Genomic DNA, 13,199 nt, shown 5'->3' with positions numbered 1-13,199 from the left:
TTGAACATTTCTGATTGCGTAGGTTAAAGATATTTGAACTAAATGTATCAGTATTGTTCCCTCAAAAGATACTGAACTTCACATTTAAGCAGCAGATAGTCATCGAGCTTTACAGCATGGAAACACACCCTTCAGTCCAACCCATCCATGCTGACCAGATATCCTAAATTAATCAAGTCCCATTTGTCAGCATTTGGTCCTTATCCATCTAAACCCTTCCTACTCATATACCCATCCAGTTGCCTTTTAAACGCTGTAATTGTACCAGCCTCCACCAATTCCTCTGGCAGCTCATTTGATACACGCACCACCCTTTATGTGAAAAAATAGCACTTAGGTCCCTTTTAAGTATTTCCCCTCTCATCTTAAACTTTTGCCCTCTAGTTCTGGACTCCCCCACTGCAGGGAAATGACTTTGGCTATTCATCCTATCCATACCCCTCATGATTTTATAAACCTCTATAACGTCCCCTTCAGCTCCAGGCAAAATAGCCCCAGCTTATTCAGCCTCTCCCTATAGCTCAATCCCTCCAACCCTGGCAACATCCCAGTAGATCTTTTCTGAACCTTTTCAAGTTTCACAACAGCCTTCATATAGCAGGGAGATCAGAGCTGATCACAGTATTCCAAAGGTAGCCTAACTAATGTCCCACACAGTTGACCTCCCAACACCTATAGTCAATGCATTGACCAAGCATATCAAATGCCTTCTTCACTATCCTGTCAACCTGGGATTTCATTTTCAAGCAATTATGAACCTGCACTCCAAGGTTTCTTTGTTCAGATGATGAAATTATCATGTTTCTGTGATTATATTTTGTATCCATTGCACTTATACATTGCTAAAACTCCTCAAATGGCTAGTACCACAGAATGCATTTTAAAATAGTCTACCATGCTAAAACGGTACATAACATGGATTTCACTAAAAATAAACACTGTGCATTTTTACTAACAGTGGAATTTTGGAAATTTGATGATTTTGTTTACACTGTCTTATATGTTCCTTATTCTAAGCTTTTGCAAAATAATTCACAAAGATAAATATGAAGGTTTCATACAGCATGTTTATTGACCCAGAATTAGCTGAAAAGTGTATGAAAGTTGGCCAGCAACTTGTGGTGAGGAAGAAATGCCCCATGAATTTATACATTTATAAACAATCAAGGATGGACGACGCATATCAGGCCGAGAATACAAAATGTTGGTAGAAATATATGAATACCTGATATTATTCTATGTAAAAATGGAGAAACAGTGCTGGTAGATGTTATAGTTCATTTTGAGAATGAAAATGATTCTCTTAAACAGGCTATGTCTGAAAAGGAACAAGCATATCGTAATTTGGAGAAGGAAATTGTACAACTCACTCAAGGCAAACGCGTATCGGTTTTTAGATTTGTGATGGGGGTCAGAGGCAAATGGTTCGAAAAGAACAACTCTCTGATAGGAAATGTTACCTTATCCTTAAATTCTCCATAATCCTCAATAAGTTGGAGACTGAGCTACACATGGGGAAGGGCAAGAGTTACCTGGAAGCTGTTTTTTTTTCAGGAGGCAGTCACACCCCTTCAATTAACTATCTTGAATTCACTCAGTGGTTAGGGACAAGAGAGTGTGACTATGAGCAAGGAAGGTGAGGGATCCAGGAAGTAGTGCGAAAGGACCTTCAGCCCTTGAGCTTGTTGAAAAGGTTTGAGATTCTTGTTCACTGTGTGGACAAGACTAGGGGCTTTAGGGAGGATGGGTGACTATCTGTGTGGAGTTTGCACATTCTCCCCGTGTCTGCGTGGGTTTCCTCCCACAGTCCAAAGATGTGCAGGGCAGGTTAATTGGCCAAGCTAAATTGCCCATAGTCTTAGGTGCATTAGTCAGAGGGGAAATGGGTCTGGGTGGGTTGCTCTTCGGAGAGTCTGTGTGGACTGGTTGGGCTAAATGGCCTGTTTCCACACTGTAGGGAATCTAATCTAATCTAAGTTGCTCGATTTACAATCAATTACCTAGTAAAAGTGCTAAAGTATGTAAATTTAATAGTAATTAACAACGTCAGTACCAATTTAAGTGATATTTGCTAATGACTGAAAATTCCAGGAAAATGAATTAAAAATGTGAATTCTCATTCCTCAAGTTATTAATCAGAGGAAATTTAATAAGTATCAAATTTAATGTTAAAAATCCTATTCTTTTTTCTCACTGCAGTAAATTCTGGCTATTAGAAATAGTGATCACAGTAATGGGTTTTACACATCTGTTACTATCATAATTGTCAGTGATGTACACTGTTTCATTTTATATTAATCAAGTTAGGGGTTATTTCTGTCCAAATAAAACATTATATAAAAGTAGGCACAAAGCTGCCTTTACATTCCTATAATAAATAAAAATTTGGATAACCATGACTTACGATGATGACATTCATATAAATGACCTTACCTGATAGTGTGAAGTGATAGAAATAGTCAGTTCTTCACAGAATTGGAAAGCAAAACAGGTAACAACTTGTTGATCTTAGAAAGACTGCCATATGTTACTTTCATTCAAACGTAAGAAGAAACTGGAATAGGTAACTTGACCCTTTAAGCCTACTCTGCCATTCAATAAGGTCATAGCTGATCTAATTCTAATCTGAACTCTACATTCTTGAATACCTCTGATAATCTTTCATCGCCTCGGTATTAAGAATCTTTCTCCCTCAGCCTTAAAAACATTTAAATATTCTGCATCCACTGACTTTGGAAGAAGAGATTTCCAAAGACACACAACCCTCTGATGAGAAAAAATGTTTCCTTATCTCTATCTTAAATGGCAATGTTTTTATTTTTAAAATATAATCCCTAGTTCTAGATTCTCTTAGAAGAGGAAATATCCTTACCACATCCACCTTGTTAAGTCCCCCTGAGATTTTACATGTTTTAAATTAAATTACATCTGACTCTTCTCACCCTCAGAGGCTACAGGCCTAGCCTGTCTAGATTTAGATTTAGATTTAGATTACTTGCAGTGTGGAAACAGGCCCTTCGGCCCAACAAGTCCACACCGACCTGCCGAAGCGCAACCCACCCATACCCCTACATTTACCCCTTACCTAACACTACGGGCAATTTAGCATGGCAAATTCACCTGACCTGCACATCTTTGGACTGTGGGAGGAAACCGGAGCACCCGGAGGAAACCCACCCAGACACGGGGAGAATGTGCAAACTCCACACAGACAGTTGCCTGAGGCGGAAATTGAACTCTGGTCTCTGGCACTGTGAGGCAGCAGTGCTAACCACTGTGCCACCGTGCCGCCCACTTCTTGTCCCTGACAATCTTTTCCAATAATTTCCCTAATCAATAAATCTTAACTTTTTCCAAAATTTCACATTCAGGACAATGAAATGGTTGAAACAAAAGACTCCATCTAAATAGTCCCACATTTCAAGTTTCAAACGTTTCAATGAATGCCAGTAGATTATGATCAGTATAAAATAATGTTTCTCTGTTACCGTGCCAGACATAGACTTCAAAATATGAAAGAGCAAATAAAAATCCCAAAGTCTCTTCTTCTACAGCACAGAAGTTCTTCAGATACTGGCTTAGCTTCTCAGAGAAGTACCCCACTGGCTTCCCCAGTCCCAACACCATTCTGTAACAAGATTGCGCCCTGCCCTAAATCACGACATGAATTTGCATTCTGAAAAATCTGGAAAAGTCAGGGCAGGTAATGTTCATTCGCTTATTAGGACTGCCTACAGTTTCTCAAAGATTTATTGGTATTCTGCTGACCACGCCACTTCTACTTTCTTTAGCAAGTATGTTAAAGACTATGATGCTGAAATTATGCACAAATTTTGGGTAAAACCTACATATTCCTAAAAGCCTCTTTAATCCAAATCGCATCACTCAACATTGGTATAACCCATTTAGTGTAACAAAATGGGTATTTCTTTAGCCTTTCATGTTGTCAGTACCTCTTCAATTGATTAATCTTAGAAAGGAGTGAAGCATTGCTAACTCTATCAATACAGTCTTCCACCTAGAGTGTTAAGAGTCATAGAGATGTACAGCATGGAAACAGACCCTTCAATCCAACCCGTCCATGCCGACCAGATATCCCAACCCAATCTAGTCCCACCCGCCAGCACCCGAGTCTAGTCATTCCTGAAATGGCAATTCACTCATTCCAGGTTATGTGTCGAGTAAACCCTTTCTGAATTGCCTCCAACACAATAACCTTCTTCTATAGCCAGTACTGTACATAATACTCCAGATTCAGTCTCAGCAATGCCCTACATAACTGAAACATACCGTCCCTACTTTTGTATTGAATTCCCCTTTCAATAAACCATGACATTCTCTTAGCTTTCCTGATTACTTGCTGTAACTGCATATAAACTTATTGTGATTCATGCACTGGGACTCACAGATCACAGTACATCACAGAGCTCTTCAACCTCTCACTATTTTGATAATATCCTGCTTCCTTCATTATTCTTTTATAATTTTTCTTTTCAGTTTTACTTTCTTTAAATTGAAGCCTCAAATTGCATGTGAACTGTGTTTCACTTTATTAATTGTTGATACACCGGGCAAATCTGCAGGAAATTCCTGGTTTAGCCAAGATTGTTTGTAAAAAAGGTGCTTAGCACATGATCCATTCAATAGGGCAAGCAAATGTGGTATAAAATGCAGTTCTATATGTGAAAACATTCACATAGGGACCTGAGTCACATACATTTCTCAAATATCAAAAGCTCAACGTGTGTCATTATTTTATTTGTTGGCAGCAGGTTAAATTTAATGGATTTAAAGATATATTGAACAGAGGAAGCACCTGAAATGTGTTACTACATTCCCTGTAAAAGAGAAAGCTCATTATTGCATTCCCCTTGATGGGCTTGGCATGTAAAATGCACAATTGCAAACACAGGTGATTTTAATGGTGGAAGTAAGTGAAAATTGCAAAAAACAATTTGGAAGTGGGTAAAGCCATTCGATTTCAAGTGTGGTAGCACTTATGTGGTAGTCATACATGGATCACTTGTTGCGTACAGGAATTTGTCTGGGGTATTTGGGTGGAAACATCTTGATGTCCAGAACACAGATGTCAGTTTAACATCTTCAGCATCACCAACTGCCTGTGGAGCAAAGATAATTTATTCAATAAAATGGTAATTTGCGGAACTGGTGGGAACTAATCCTCAGTGCAGCAAGGGAGGGCCACTTTCAGTCAGGGGGTCCTGGGACTGTCACTCATGGGCAGATTATACACAAAATCCAGGGATTTGGCCCCAGCCAGTTGTCCCCTTTGGTCATTAATGGTCAGCAGATACCTCTAAGGACATTCTGGGCAGAGTCAGTGCTGTACGGCCATTCCAAACAATCAAGGGAATTGTACATTGTCAGTCAGGTAATTGAAAGACTGCAGTCGGGTATCATGTCCAGTGGCTACTCATCAAAGTCAGTCAGAGGCCTGGAGCGAACACAGTCCATTGATTGTTAAGGTGCTGTAGCTTCCCAGAACGTCTGGAGAGATCACTGCCAAAACAGATGGGGGAGGTCAGGCGGGGGACTAGAAAGCAGATCAATCTGCAGAACTGGGAACAGGACAGTGGTGGCAGAGGGAAAACTGAGGGTGAATAGGGGTGTGCAGAACAGCACTAGAGACCATGGATAGGCAATGGGAGTGGTGTTAGTGACCAACATTGTAGCCTCCACTGGGGAAACTTAGAGGGGCAGATGGGAGACATCATTAAGGTGTAAATGCATGATTCCGGGGCCAGGGAGGACAGTTGGAGGTGATGTACAATGTTGTTGGTCTCCACACTTGAGGAGTGGGAAGTAAATGGAAATGAACTGTCATGGTAGTTTGAGGTAAAACATAGAAACCTAAAAGATAGGAGCAGGAGGGGGCCATTCAGCACTTCGAGCCTGTTCCACCATTCATCATGATCATGGTTGATCATCCAACTCATTAGCCTAATCCTGCTACCTTTGGTTCCATTCACCCCAAGTGCTATATCTAGCCGCCCTTGAATGTATTCAATGTTTTGGCATCAAGTACTTTCTGTGGTAATGAGTTCCACAGGCCAACCACTCTTTGGGTGGAGAAATGTCTCCTTATCTCGGTCCTAAATGGTCCACCCGAATCCTCAGACTGCGACCCCTGGTTCTGGACATACCTACCATCAGAAACATCCACCCTGCATCTAGTCTTATTAGAATGTTATGAGTGTCTCTGAGATACCCCCCCTCACTCATCTGAACTCCAGCAAAAACAATCCTAATCTAGTCAATCTCCTCATACATCAGTCCTGCCATCCCTGGAATCAGCCTGGTAAATCTTCACTGCACTCCCTCAAGAGCAAGAGCATCCTTCCTCAGAAAAGGAGACCAAAACTACACAATATTCTAAATGTGGCCTCACTAAGGCCCTGTATAACTGCAACAACACATCCCTGCTCCTGTATTCAAAATCTCTCACAACAAAGGCCAACATACCATTTCCCTTCTTCACCACTGGCTGCACCTGCATGCTTATCTTCAGCAACTGGTGCACAAAGAAACCCAGGTCCCCCGGCACACTCCCCTCTCCCAATTTACAGCCAATCAGGTCGTAATCTGCCTTCTTGTTTTTGCTTCCAAAGTGAATAACCTCGCATTTACCCAAATTATACTGTATCTGCCATTGATTTGCCCACTCACCCAACCTGTCCAGATTATGCTGAACCTTCTCTGCATCCTTATCACAGCTCACCCTCCCACCCAACTTGGCATCATCTGCAAACTTTGAGATGTTACATTTTGTTCCCTCATCCAAATCATTAACATACCTTGTGAATAGCCCAGCACCCATCCCTGTGCCCCCCCCCCCCCCCCAACTACTTACTGCCTGACAATTTGAAAAGGATCCATTAATTCCTACTCTTTGTTTCCTCGCTGCCAACCAGTTTTCTACCCATCTCAATACACTCCCCCTGTGGGTGTGGGCCCTTGAGAGGAGTATCTGGCAGCCAGGTGGAGCCCAGTGCTGGTGGTGCCCACTCTGAGCTCCATTCCCACCCATCACGTTCTATTTTCAACATGCAGGGTGCACAGCCTGAGTGCCAACTTTGATGATCAAAGCACAGAATCCATGTTCGCTGCATATTAGGACATTGAAGTGACAAATACAAAAAGCATCTATTTGCATGCCCTAACTACATCTAATTTACAATCATTTCATTGTCCATTTGCTACGCAGTTACAGTGACAGTGCTTAGGGTCAGATGCTGGTCAAAGGCAGTTTGCCACATGCCATTGGTGATTGTAAATTGAAGTTGGCCATGTCAGTGATGTCTAGATTAGCAGTAATTATGTAACAAAAGGCCAGTGCTGGCCAAAGGGGAACTATTAGTCACTCAACTTCCAAGGGTCCTGTCGAAACCGTATACCATTGCTTCATCATCTGCTGTGTAAATGTGACAATGGTCTGTTCCGAATGCAGTGAGATGTTGAACAGCTGATGTGGGTCTGGGGTAGGAAGGGTATTGGCACACTGCAGTTACCCCTTTCTCAATGACATTGAGTGATCACTCAGCACTGTCACCAACTTGTTACACTTACTGCAGCTGGATGTGATGGATGATGGAGACAGGAGCCTCGTTATCAGGGTGCAGCATGTCTCACTGTCTGGAGAAGGGTACTCAAGCCTCATCTACAGTGTACACCACTCCAGCATCTAAGAAGCCCTTTTGCTCCTTGTGTTTCTAATGTAGCTTATTTCCACTAAGAGTCCTGCGCCTTGGCACTCATCGCAAGTTGGTCCCATGGCTGTCTAGCTCAGAAGGCAGAGGTGGAGGCCGAAGGACCAGGACTGATAGCAGGATCAGGGCCTACACGCGGGACAAGAAGCACCCAGCTCAGGATATGTGGTGTGCGCAGGAGGCTTCCACTCCATTTCCTGGGGAGTGGTGTCAGTGTGGGGAGTGTAGTGTCAGTGCAGTTTCCATTTGTGCCAAGTCACTCTGCTGGAACCATGCCCGATACTGGAGCAGAACCTGAGGGCATCAGGAATGCAATGCCGTCCCTTCCCAGTGGCTGCAAAGCTGACAGTTGTTCTAAATTTTGATGTGACTGTCTCCTCCAAGAATTGCTGGGTGATCTGTGTGGGATCTCTCAGTCGGGCACCCACAAATCCGGCAGGACGTTGCCTGCTGCCATCTATGCACAGTTTCATTTCATTCCCCATGGCAAACTGCAGCTCAGGCAGTAACGTCCTGGAACATAGCTGCGCTGCTTGGGGAGCAAGGAGCAATAGATTGTACATATATGGCACTGAGAGGGCTGTATCCCAAAGCTGCAGACTTCATCCATTTGATTCATGTTCAGGTGATCTGTGATCACTCATAGCCCTTCCTAGAGGTGTGTGCACAGTGTCGAAATCCTGCAGCATTCTCACATAGCTTGTGCATTTGAGGATCTAGGTGCCTTACATGATATGGCATATGCTGTATAGGTCAGAAGGTCCAAGGTTTATGTAGAAACAATCCATGGTTCTGTCTGTGAACTCCATGTTGCACTATATCAAGTACTATGTTCTTTATGTGTGACATGAATGCTGACTGCTCATTATTAAGGAGCTGCTTTGTTTCAGTGATTTCCTCACAGGTTAACTGGAACCAGGATTTTGACAGCAGTGCAATGAAGGCGCAGGGAAATTGAACAGGGCCAGCAGCATCCTCCAGGGGCTGTCGAACAGCCTTGACATCAAGTCTCCTCAGGATGCAAGATGGTAAAAGAGGCCCAGACTTTTAATGTCTGTATTACCATTTCCTGCAGGTGAGCACAATGCAGCATCATCACCAACACAGGATGTACTGGCACAATCACAGACTTATGTCATTTGCTGGACTAGACCATGATCTGAAGGGATGGGTAGTCATCAGATCCCAATGGCCAACAAGCTTACAGCAATGCTAAGCTTTTAAGCAATTGGTTGCTTCCAAGGTTCCTCTGGAAATCCGTGAGGTATCTTTCAAACCACAAACATATCAAGATTGCTATTGATGCAATCTGTGCAGACTATGTTGCTCCATGTTGTTTCCTATGTCAAGGGCAGTGCTGCAGCCTGGGCAGTAGGCCTTCACAGATGCCTTCAACTGGGCACTAGGTGAGATAACTGTACACACATCATGTTAAGAGTGATATATGGACTTCATCAATGGAAAACACTTGCATTTACATGCCATTTGTGTTAATCAGTTGCATATCTTAGAGGTTTGTACTAAATACTCTGAAAGCTGCCATGATGCCTATGTCCTTGACAGCTCACAGGTTCCTCCTACATTTCAAAAGGTGCCTGAGAAGGATGGCTTCTGGGAGACAAGAGGCACTGCCTGCAACTGTGACTGATACATGACCTCCTGATTGATACAATGCAGCCCACTCTTGCACTCAAGAGATGATGGGCCTCCGAAAGACAAGATTCTAATGTTTGGATTACTGTAGGGCGGGCAATTTACATTTCATTGCACACAGAGTGTACTGTATAATCTTTGCATGACAGTGGGGTCTACAGCATGGAAACAGGCTCTTTAGCCCAACTTATCTATGCCGTCCCGTTTTCACCATTTAAAACTAGTCCCATTTACGTACATTTGGTCCATATCCCTCCATGGCTATCCCATCGATGTATCTGTCTAAATGTTTCTTAAATAACAAAATTGTACTTGCTTTCACCACTACCTCTGGCAACCATTCCAGACACACACCACCCTGTGTGTGAAAGAGTTGCCTCTCTGGACCCATTTGTATCTCTCCTTTCTCAACTTAAATCTATGCTCTCTAGCTTTGGACTCCCCTGCCATTTTATAGGCCTCTATAAGGTTACTCCTCAGTCTCCTATGCCCCAGGGAAAAATATAGTCCCAGCCTGTCTAATCACTCCTATAACTCAAACTTTATAACTGCATGTGGTGTTCTGCACAAGCAAAACAAGGAAAAAAGGATGTGATTGGTGTTGGAAGCCGATAATTTGGGAAAGGGGTCACAGACTTGCACAGAGAAAGGTGAAAATCTTGACAAGAAGGAGCATCACCTTCAGTAATGATAGAGTGCAGAAGGGTCAGGAGCAACAACTCAGACAGGACTCAATTTACACTTTCCTCCAATAGCTCAGAGTTGAGTGCAAGGATTGTTCATTATGCTGCTACCAGTGTTGTTTCTCAAACAGTCCTTACTCATACTCATAAGTAAATGAAGCTTTCTTTATTGTTTACTTTTTGATTTTCCTATTGCTCAATAAAAGTGAACTCTTTCAACCTTTTAAGGTTTTCCAACATGTTGCTCCCACATTAAGCTGGGCATTAGCACTCCTTGAGCCAAGGTTCTAACATGGTTTGCAGTTAAGGATGGAAGAATGGGTCACCTGTGTATCTTCATCCTCGCAGATGCTGGTAGTATAACAGTCGTTCAGATAGATGATGATGTAAAGAGGCAAACATGAGATTCAATTTCCAATGAAGTATCTGCTATGCCATCCCTGTGTCCTTAGAAACGTATTTTTCATTTCTCTTCCACTATGTATACAATTAAGGACTATTCCTGGCTGGCAGCATTTTACCTGGCGCACAGCTGGACTTCCTAGAAGCTTCCGGCATTGATGAGTACTTGCATCAGTGAGCATACAGGCATGGTATTTTGCTGCTCACCTCGAGCACCATAAAATTGTAAGGTATAACTCACTGGAGCTCGTGGAGAGAAACCGCTAGGAAAATCCCCAAAACACTCAGCTGAATTTTGGGTAAAATTCAGTCCTTGGTGTCAATCAGTGGATGCTTTGTTTAACCCTTCTACCTGTGAAGTTTTTTTTATCTAAAACATGAAAGCTTGTGCAGAAATTCGTTGAATTAAGACCTGGGAGTTCAAATTTTTATTTCAAAATGACTGACTTGGCTGAGAACATATTTAAAATTCCTGTTAAGTATGGTTCATAAACTTACTTGGATAACTTTGTTTCTGATTATAAGCAGTATTCAGAAAGTTGAAGTCACACGATTGGGTGATATGTGGAACAGGTAAAGATTGGCTGAATGACCATACACTATTATGTGCATTTCTTATGCAGTAATACCTCTGGAACAAACAAATTTAATGTTGTATTCATATTGTAGTTTTCACAGTCAGCTACTATATTGGCCAGAAGGTCAGCTGTAACCGCACACCTGGGAGTTAGTGGGCATAGCTGGCTCTGCGCAGTGCTGCTGGGAGCAGGTGTCACACTCTGTACTGAGACCAATTGTCTTATCCCAAAAATGTCAGTCTTGGTACATTTAGCAAATGCTTACCCATTTAATAGATGTGAAAATTTCACTTAGAGGGTGTAGAAAGGACTATAAACATAATATAGCCTTTCTAAAGAAAACATTTTTGTCATTCATTTCATGTCATTTCCACATTCAGGAAATAATTTGAGCATCTTAACTGCATCAGACATCATTCAAATTTGGGTTTGAGTCCATGAACAGCTCCAGAGGGCTCTGTTCTCAGTTTGAGGGCATCTGATGGAGGTTAGGCATTTTCTAAGTGCAGCTTAGAATTCCAGTACAATGTCATCCTGTCTGCTATCAACACGCAAGCAAAGTGAAGTTTCCACTTTTTGGGGCCATGTCCCAACTCTGCAGTTTTAATGCTGCTCTGAAGGTGAAGATAAAGTTGCACTATGAACAAACATTAAGACTGTGTTACTGTTGACTGTGTGGATTTTAATATTTCAAGGGTCAGACTAGCATGAAATTTAAGAAATCACCTGAAGTGTCAACACATTAAGTTACCTGGTCATCCTGGAATCAATGCCATGTGGTGGAAGAAACAATTTAAATGGAACTCAAATCTAAACCATTGCTTTAAACCGTTTAATTATAAATTCCTTTATTTTACGTGGCTCACACCACGAACGAGTGAAAGCAGAAACTAAAATCTATTGTACTTAGTATAATTTTAATAGATTGTGTTTCAAAGAATGGAAAAGGACTATACAAAGAATTATAGAACATAATTCATTTACATAATGAGTACAAGTTTTTTTTTTACAGAATGCTTAGAAGAATGCTACAAAATACAGACTAGCCAAAGCAGACATGAATAAAATGATAATTTTGATAACACAAATTATTGGTCAAAGTGAAAACCCATACTTAACGTTTGGCATTTTCACAATTAGTTAACACTGGAAGCAACACATAGGTAGGATACAGAGGTTGAATAGAAGGAAAAGGGTGGAATTCATTCACTGAACTCACGTTTACACGGTAGCTCAAAGTGCTGGTTAAATGGTATGTCTTTGGCAAGAATTTCATACCCAACTGTATATAGTTGTGTAGATTTAATCACTTGTAAAAAATATTGCAGTGATACAAAATAATTCTACATAAACCTGAATATCTATCCTACTTGTACTAAACTGCCAGTGATTCTGGAATGATAAACAAGGTGTTGCACACAGTATAGAATGGCATGCACCTCCAAGAATGCCTAGTAATACAAAACTGACAGCCAAACTGTGATCGAGCACATTTACTGAAATGTATTTGTATTATACAATCACCAGATTAGCTGCCATCTATTAAGGATAATGAGTCAAATAAATATAAATTACGAGTGTTTATTTTTCCTGATCGGTCTAGTTCTAAAACTGCTTTATTTCCTCCCTGCTCAAGACAGTAAAAAAATAAAACTAAGCATTGACCCTTCACCTCAACAAATACAACCATATGATAATGAATAATCACCGAAGCCAGACAGTCTGAGTTCTGACAGTCTGATCTAAGACCAGTTATTCTCTAAAACTCACATTCCTGCTCCTCTCTAAAAATAAATCAAACCTGCTCTTACCATCATTCAACGTTTACAAGCCTTTCAAACATGACTTTTGTCCCAAATTATTGTCATCTTGCAGTTTTCTGATTTTTGAATTTTGTTTAAAAATGGGGATAACCTCCTGAATGCGGAGTTTGGCAGCATCAGAATCGATTTACTTCTTTTGCGATCCAATCATGACCTTTGATACAAAGTTCACAATTGCACTGGCAGGCTGCTCAGGGTCGTGCTCAGCGAACAGATGGCAGACATTATCACTGCCACTTCCTTGTTTCCTCGCCACAAAACCAAAGATTCTATCAAAACAAAAGCACATTGTCCATGTTTTTATACACAAGCAATATCAAGTTAACTTTAAAC

General features: G+C 41.4%; 1 protein-coding gene across 5 annotated transcripts in view; it reads right to left on the bottom strand.

Annotated features, from left to right (window-relative positions):
• Window positions 1–11,943: 11,943 nt before the first annotated feature.
• LOC122549908 (tensin-3-like) overlaps window positions 11,944–13,199 on the bottom strand; it is a 434,491-nt gene continuing 433,235 nt past the window's right edge. For all 5 annotated transcript variants that reach the window (XM_043690124.1, XM_043690125.1, XM_043690128.1 and 2 more), the window contains one exon: window positions 11,944–13,135. In XM_043690124.1, the coding sequence (XP_043546059.1) occupies window positions 12,994–13,135 (142 nt within the window). In that variant the 3' untranslated portion in view covers window positions 11,944–12,993. The remainder of the gene's footprint in view (window positions 13,136–13,199) is intronic.

The sequence above is a fragment of the Chiloscyllium plagiosum genome, chromosome 5 (assembly GCF_004010195.1).
Source record: "Chiloscyllium plagiosum isolate BGI_BamShark_2017 chromosome 5, ASM401019v2, whole genome shotgun sequence".
NCBI classification, from domain to species: Eukaryota; Metazoa; Chordata; class Chondrichthyes; order Orectolobiformes; family Hemiscylliidae; genus Chiloscyllium; species Chiloscyllium plagiosum.
The sequence above is the reverse complement of the archived record's forward strand: the minus strand, read 5'-3'. Positions and strand labels throughout refer to the sequence as shown.